The sequence below is a fragment of the Malus sylvestris genome, chromosome 17 (assembly GCF_916048215.2).
Source record: "Malus sylvestris chromosome 17, drMalSylv7.2, whole genome shotgun sequence".
NCBI classification, from domain to species: Eukaryota; Viridiplantae; Streptophyta; class Magnoliopsida; order Rosales; family Rosaceae; genus Malus; species Malus sylvestris.
In genome coordinates this window covers 24,354,053-24,362,670 of record NC_062276.1, presented here as the reverse complement: position 1 = coordinate 24,362,670, position 8,618 = coordinate 24,354,053, and the positions used below count along the sequence as shown (strand labels likewise).

Genomic DNA, 8,618 nt, shown 5'->3' with positions numbered 1-8,618 from the left:
GCAAGTCCTGCTGAATGAGCAAGTGCCCAAGCACAAATGAACACATGGTCGAACAATTAAAGAATTGAAAACTTGAATCAACATCACTCCAAACAAATGCACACATGTCCATTTTCTATAAATTTTTCAATTGGACTCGCTGCTTTTATTTCAACAGCCAAACATTATTCCATGTAGCAAAGCAAAGAATATTTAAGGTCATGATTTACACACTAACTTCTTCCACATATAAGCTAATTAACCCTTTCTTACCAACTGATCTTTGTAACTAAAAAGTAGCTTGTCGCCCAAGAAACGAGCTTCATCAAGCACTGTCTAAATCCACTAGACCAGCAACAGTTCAATGGTCCTAGCCGCCACCTATTTTTAGGCGCAGCTTGGGTGGTGGACCTGGAAAGCACAGCCTTTTATCCAGGGGATCAGCTGCCTTTTGATGGTGCTCACCGCCGACTATTTTTTAGGTGAGGCATTGGAAGGTGACGACAGGCAAGCACTGCCTGCTATGCAGCAGCAGACCATCAGTTGCTCAATGGTGCTCACTCACCGTCGACTATTTTTAGGTGCAGGAGTCGGATGGTGATGGATAATCACTCAGAAGACCAGCAGCTGTTCAGTGGTGGCTCACTGCCGACTATTTTTAGGTGCTGCAGTTGGATAATGAATGGCAAGCACCACCTGTTTTCAGCAGACCATCAGCCGCTTGATGGTGCTCCCAACTGCGTCTATTTTTAGGTACAGCCGTTGGATGGTTGTTCGTCGCCCTCTATTTTTAAGCCCCCATCCTTGACTCATCCTGGAGGACCTAAAATGAGCAGTTTCCCTACAACTCTTGAACTCAACCTGCAGTCCACACTCCACTCCAAGACACTTCTAGAATTGATACCAAAAACAAAAATAGAAGGCACATAAAGAATAGGGTTTTTTTTTTATCACAAATGGTCTCTAAAATTAAACCACATGATCAAGATGGTCCATGAAATTGATAATAGATCAATATAGTCTCTGAAAATAGATGTCGCAAATCAGTGTGATCATTCCATCACAATTCTGTCAAAATTTTTTGTTATGTGCTAATGTGGCACATAAATGAGTCTCATAAGTCATTTTCTTGATCACAAATTGACCCTGAAATTGACTCACACCACAAAATGATCATTGAAATTGAAAATTGATAAATTTAGTCCTGAAAATCTATAATATGCTAATTTGACACATAAATAGGTCACACAAGTCTAATTGCACAAGTCTAATTAAATTAAAAATAGGTTTAATAATGTAATAGTTAATTAAAATGTTGTCAACCCATTAACCTAGTCCTGCAATCACCTCCGATCTCAACCTACACTCCTCTACCTCCATCCATGGTAACCTTCACCATCTCTTTTCTGAAGAAAAAAAAATCCTCAAGACACCCATCTTTACACTCTTCACCGTATTAGACCAGGTTCGAGACAACCTTTGGTGACAGCTTGGATTGGTGACAAATCCTATGACATCACTAAGTATTTGGACAATCGATAGCCTCACAACCTTAATCTTGGAGAGCATGTTGGGGGCTCCCCCAATGCTCTTGGTGATGCGAGATCTGCCTTGAGATAATCTCATTGTGCAAAAATGTATTTTGACACTTAAATTAATTATTAAACAATTAAACTCATGTCAACACATTACAAATTTTTTACAAAATTATAATGAAAGGACACATTAATTTGTGACACTTATTTTCAAGAATACATTGATCGATTTTTGTAATAAAAAACCGAATAATTCAAAAGAATAAAACAGATGACTTGTGGAACAAAACCATACTTAAATTCAAGCACTGATAAATGTACAAATATGTATCTTCCACCGCCTTCGGTGGAAAATAACAAGTACTATTCAAACAACAAAAGATAAATAAAAAAACTTCTGAAAGGGATAAAAAAGGAGAGGAAAATTACAAGTGAAAGAGCTCTAAAACCCTAAAGAATGTAGGTATGGGTAAGGCTCCAAACTAAGACATCAATAAAACCAAGAAGAAGAGATGACGTTAGTCTCTTCCCCTCGGCCGCAAAATTGCTTAACAGGAAAAACGACGAAGACGAAAAAGAAAGAAAGGTAACCCTACAACAGATAAAAACCCTAACTAGAAGTTAAGAAGAAGGTACACTATTGGCTTTGCCTGTCTTGTTTGCCCAAGAGTCTGCTTAAGAAGGGTGTCATTGCTGCAAGTAATGCCTTGGGACACTCTTCGTGGGGAAGATGGCCACATCCGGATATCGCTACTAGTCTCTGCATACACCGATACCCGATTAGTTCAATTGAGAAGGAGATTGTCCAAACAATAATAGGGTGTGGGAAATACGATTCAGTTCAACTGGAACCTCTAGCTTTTAACTGTTCACATTACAAAAGAGTAGAAAGCGGGAACTTACAGAATTTACAAGTCTGGAAGCCATAGCTTGGGAAGATTTAAGAGAGACAAGGGCATCCTCAGCGCCTGCGATGACTAACACTGGCATGTCTTCAACTGCCTTCAGTAATGAATCTGCATTTTTCGGTGAAAGAAGTGTCTCGTATGACAATCTACCTATCTCATGGAGTGCTTCATCCCATCCTTCTAGACATAGAGGGGCCTGATTGCCACAAAAAACAAGGAAGGTCAAACGAATGATTACTGAAATTTGAGTTCGCAATCACAATCTTTATATACTCAGCATGTACTCTAAAGCTCTGCTGTATACCTGAACCTAATTATTAATCCAAAAAATATTAATACTTAAACCCAAATCTCTCCTGCACTCATATGCTCAACAAGACATCCCTTAAGTGAAAACAATGTTTCCAAAAAAATTTATCGGACTCCTTTTGATTACAACAATGAGTATGAGCTGCAGGAAGTGAAAGGAAGAAACATCGGAAAAACTTTTCATTCATACGTTCAGAAATTCGTAGTGCCCAAAAGTGGTTAAATCTGTCTGTTACCCCTCAACTCTGCAGGAATGTGTCTTAATTTAGACCTTAAAATTTCCTTTTCAACATGTTATCTGTATAATATCTCAAGTATGTTCAGTTTCCATTCTTTCCTCTTGTTTCAAGTGACTAATTTTACACATAAAATTCAAGGGTATACCTTATAAAGGCTCAAAACATCCGTTACCCCTCAACTCTGCAGGAATGTGTCCTAATTTAGACCTTAAAATTTCCTTTTCAACATGTTATCTGTATAATATCTCAAGTATGTTCAGTTTCCATTCTTTCCTCTTGTTTCAAGTGACTAATTTTACACATAAAATTCAAGGGTATACCTTATAAAGGCTCAAAACATCCGTTGTCAACTTTGACGCATCATACCAGGCACGCCTATTTACTACTTGTGTAATTTCTGTTCGCAGTAATGGACGAACCAGGTGCTTTTTCCCAAGTGAAGTTCTCAAGAGTATCCTCGCAAAAGCAGGCACCACTTCTCTTGACAAGCTAACATTTAACAATACTACGCCTTTGACTGTAACCTGAAATTGTTTAACAACAAAAAAACAATTAACATTAAAATAATAGGGAAATAAAAAGAAAAACATCTATGTAAGCATATCTTTATCGATTCCTATGAATGTTGCAGGCATGGAGGATGGCCCCAGTACTTTCACGTACTGATAGTGATATCGCACTTGTTCTATCATAACTCTTTCAATAGCCACATGTACACTTAGTGCGGAAGTGAACATACAATGTCTATATCAACTCATACAATATAAGTAATCAACTCGTACTTAGTGTGGAAGTGAACATACAATGTCATAATAATGAAATTTTCCAATAATACAGTACTAATTTATATTTGTGAAAGTAACTAATTTCTCATGTAGGACCAGATAAGAAGCAAAAAGTGGTCCAATTAGTTTAAGATATCTAATACGGAAACTAAGAAGGGATACTCACGTTGAAAGAATTCACTGATGCTTGTACTTTTTGTGCAGCCATCAAAGCCAGAAGGCCTCCATCATCATGACCAACAAGCACCACTGAGGAAAATCCCATCTCAGAGCAGAAAGAAAGAAGCAGGTCAACCTGACAGATTAAAAAATTCAAATCATTATAAAGTCTAGAAAAAAAACTGGAAGAACGCATAACCTATATGGGGAAGGTGACCAATATGTGCATTGCAGGACTGTGTTCAATGATATGCCCATGTTGGAAAATTAATTTGACTAGGATCAACCTACATGATACACTATAAAACTTTGAAAACGCGACAGTACATTTACAGCAAGGAAGAACCACTTCAAATACAGAGCGTGTACACAACAGTTGTATGTGTTGCTTGTTTTCTTTCCTTTCCTGATTTCTCATCTGGTCTGTCTAGTGTTGCAAGATAAACTCAAAGGGATATCGACCCAGACCAATCAGTAGACAGTATTAATCTGCTGTTTCAAAGACAACACCACCCACCCACCAGACTCATAAAAATAAGCAAAATAACATCTAAATTATAGAACTAGAGACTACTGGCCATTGTATCGTATATTCTATGTTCCCTTGCCGTTAATTTCTTCACAAGTGCTATCTCTTAAAACCTCTCAAGAGGGAAGATTTAGAATCTCATCCCAGAACAGGTGAGTAGGAAGAAGCCTCTTCTGGATAGACCCCCAACATAAGGGTAAAGTACACAGAAGTTATCATAAATTAACTAAAGGGAGTGGCCAATTACCTGAGATTCAAGTTTATAAGGATTAGGCATTTCTTTATCCTCCCAATCTTCCGGTCGCAGCCTTGAGGTTAGGCCCCAACCAGGGCGATCAAAAGCAGCAACTGTGCAACCAACTTGCCGAGAAAGGGTCCCCATCACATGCCTCCATGAAAAGACTCCTCCCCCAAAGCCATGCACTAATACAATACCAAACTGGCCACTTCCTTCCATTTCTTTGTTTAGAGGACCAAAATTTAATGTACTACCCTCATCCTCTTCGCCAGCATTGGATAGTCTCAAGGCAGGAATCTCTTCAGAAAGAACAGGAGAAACAGTAGAACCATCCAATAAAGGTACATATAGAGATGAGCCATGAAATTGATTGCTGTAGCTCCTGTGGAGATGGTTTTGGCCTTTTGATAACAAACTTAATGGATGTCTATCAAGTTTTGGCCTCCCCATAGCCATTTTTGGAGAGCTGGGTTCAAGAAACACAGTAGATGACAAGGAACGAGGTGGTGAACCAGGCAAGCTAAGCTTGTAATGAAGACTAAGCCCCCTGCACGTCATGAATAAGCTGTCAATATCTGCAATTACTCTGACTGGGAGTTCACCATCTCGAGTTGTAGAAAAAGGCTTACGCCTCATTTCACTGTCACTTTTTGGGGTTCTTCCTCCTGACGGTGTGGGAGATCTTGGGACCTTCTGATAGCCAGAGAATACATTTTTGCATGAAAGGACCTGTTAATTCGATAAACAAAGTTCGTTACAAACTACCAAAAGTTCTAGTTAGATAATCATTTCTGTATAGGCAAGTGTAATAACTAGAAGATAGAGCCTGTTAGAGAGCCTGATTTTTCCACGCATTGAAACAGCACAAAAAATTGTTTAGAGAAATTAATATTAGCAATTCTCCATGAAAAAATTTACAATTCGACCAATCCAAACAGTGGCATAGAAACACCACTCAAACAATGCAAAAATCTTCTACAATCAAGAAGAAGGAAATCTGAGTGAAATAAATGAAATTAAAAAAAAAAACTTACAGCTTCCGGATCAACTCGGTGAAAAAGGAGCTTCCTCCTTGCTCTGCAACTTGTTCTATAAGCAACCACAGTATGACCAAGGGCAAATACTACTGATGAGAGAAACAAGACAGGCATTCCCCATGACTTCTTCAAGTGGAGCTTCTGCCTTGAGAGGGAAGACGAAGCTTCAGCCTCTATTTGAGAATTTACAGTGAAAAGACATGCTTTGATTGAAAGAAGAAGAATTGAGACAAAGGAACAGAAAGTCACAGTTCCAAGGTATGGACCGTGTGAGAGAGCAGGGCCATCGCACATGGAATACACACCTGCAAGAAACAAAATCCATACATTAGCACATTAGTGTAATTATACTCAAACTTCCTTATATATACCGCAGACAAGGAAGGTTCATTAGTATCACTACAAATGTTTATCAAATTCTGTAAGCATCACCAAACAGACATCTTTTGTATGGTTGCCGAAAAAAATAACATTAAAAGGGACTTTTCTGCATCACTCGAAAAGTAAAAACTCAGCTTTACTAAGCCAAATACTCAGAATTGACATTACTTCCCAGCAAAATAGCAATTGCAGGTTCAAGGGGAATGTTCGAATCCGAAAAAATCAACTTTTTAACGGAGCAGGTTTATAAAGTTAGGATTCTAAGAAATGTATTATTTTGAACACACAAGACACAATCACATTTTGCTCAACAATGTCTGATCATCAAGGAATAAAACCCAGAAGGAAAGTAATCATATTAAACAAGCAAGCTTTTAAACAAACAATGTAACTTTGTCATCAAATAACAGAATTTTGGAACAAACAAAACCTCAAAGTTCTTTCTCGTTAGCTACAGAAAATCTTGGGCTGAAAGCAAATAATTGTCCAGAAATTTTTTTCAAATAAAAATTAAATAAATATCGGATTCCTAAAGGGGAATATCAAAGTTCAATCACAAAAACTAAAAAATAAAAATAAAAAGCTCAGAGAAAAGAGAGGAAGATACATACAGATAATGATGAGAGATCTGATAAAGGAGACCAGAGGAATATCGGTGAGCGAGCTCTTGAAGGCGTATCGATGCAAATGCTCTTTGAATCCGTAGCAACTGACGCACGTGAAGCTCGATATCAACACACACGGCACCAGCATGTCCCCTATCGCCACCAGCACCGGCAGCGACGACACAAGCAGCGACGCCACCATCGCCACCATGAAGAACACCGTCCGTACGCATCTCCGAACCTTCTCCAAGAAGTAACCTCCCTTCGCCATTTCAACAACAACAAGCAACAGAAACGATCCGAACCGACTGCCCTCGCTTTCTCTATCTCCTCCAATTATATACACGAGCAAACGAAAACACCGATTTTGATCGGAGCCGTATCTTATGTCGGGCTCCTCACGGAGCTCACTGGAACTGAAATCGAAACCCTAGCCGAGCACAAAAAGTTCAGACGAAACGGCGGCGGAGGCGTTGGCTTATCCGCCATTCCCCGGAGCGAGTATAGGGGCAAAACCGGAAATATATAACTATTGCTGCGAGACCAACGCTGATGCCATGGAAATTGCGGCAGCGGAAGGTAGAGAAGAAAGAGGGGCTAGGGTTTTGAATCTAAGAGACGCAGAGACGGAGGAGCTTTTGAAATGAATTCAAAACAACTCTTCTTCTTCTCTTTGATGGTGTTTTCTGAAACGTTGTTTTGGCTTTCTCTCTCCTCTCTCTCTCTTCTTCTTCTTTCGTCTTCTCTCCTCCTGTGTTTTTAAAAAATTCAATCATTTTTTAAATTTATTATTTTTTTTTTTGAAATTTTAGAGTGAAATTAGAGGTGGGAGGGGGTCTTTGTTTTCATCGTTAATCAAACTCTACTTCTCACTGTTCTCTAATTTTTCATCGTATTAATTTTTTTAATACACCAGTATTATGCACTAATCTACATCATATTGGTTCACCGTTATTTAACGTCTTGATTTAATAACAAAATACAACATATTAAAAACATGTCATTATTTTGTTAAAATAAAACGTGACGGTATCAATTTCATTTACATTATTGAACACACGACACAATAGACTGAAGTAAAAAACCATAACTATTAGAATAATTCACGATTTGGTTATTTTTAAACTTTTTAATCGTTCACCTAAAAAAGGAAAAACCTTTTAATCCGAATAAATTGAACTATTCAGCCTGTTGCATATCTGGCATGTCCTTCCTCTTTTTTCACGTTGACAGAACTACCCCTGGTTGTGGACCCATATTTGTTTGTTTGACCAAACTACCCTTACTTTTAAATTTTATTTTTTTAATGAATACTAGAGTAACGGAAAAAACAGCTAAAAGGGGGGAAGCACCTGCAAGATGACGAGAAGCATACTACAAGGACAGCAGTAAACCCAACCAAACAATCAAACAAACACAAAACACAAGCCAATCAAAATTCACAAATTTTTGCCACCATTAACTGGAAACGTCATTAAAAAAAAAGTTACTGTATTTGTAATTATAAATAATCATCCATGACATCTTTAGCTCAACTAGTGTGGGAGTGGTGAGAGAGATAGATTCGATGTTCAAATATTGTGGTGCTGGTTACTCCAGAATTTTTGCGCTACACGCATCCACAACAATAATAACGTTTAGGATGAAGTGTTGATTTAGTTCTTGAACTATCACTTCAGTGAAAATTAGGTTTCTGAATTATTTTTTTCGGTAAATAAGTCCTTAAATTCATCAAAAATTGATAATTTCATCCATACTATTATATTCAAAGCTATTTTATTTAATTTTTGGTGAACTTAAGTCACTTGACACACTTTAGAATGTAATACCGTCATTTTCTCACATATAGGCCCTTAATATTTCATATAAGTTGCGAATCTAATATATAATTTACTCTCCAAAATCAACTCCATA

General features: G+C 37.9%; 1 protein-coding gene across 1 annotated transcript; it reads right to left on the bottom strand.

The window, feature by feature from the left end:
- Window positions 1-1,790: 1,790 nt before the first annotated feature.
- On the bottom strand, window positions 1,791-7,474 carry LOC126612590 (uncharacterized). Its single transcript, XM_050281050.1, has 7 exons — window positions 6,711-7,474; window positions 5,716-6,023; window positions 4,691-5,410; window positions 3,922-4,050; window positions 3,291-3,494; window positions 2,418-2,618; window positions 1,791-2,274 (listed from the first exon to the last, which is right to left on the bottom strand). Exons 1-7 carry the CDS (start codon window positions 6,973-6,975, stop codon window positions 2,152-2,154), a joined length of 1,950 nt encoding a protein of 649 aa, XP_050137007.1. The 5' UTR covers window positions 6,976-7,474; the 3' UTR covers window positions 1,791-2,151.
- Window positions 7,475-8,618: the final 1,144 nt, after the last annotated feature.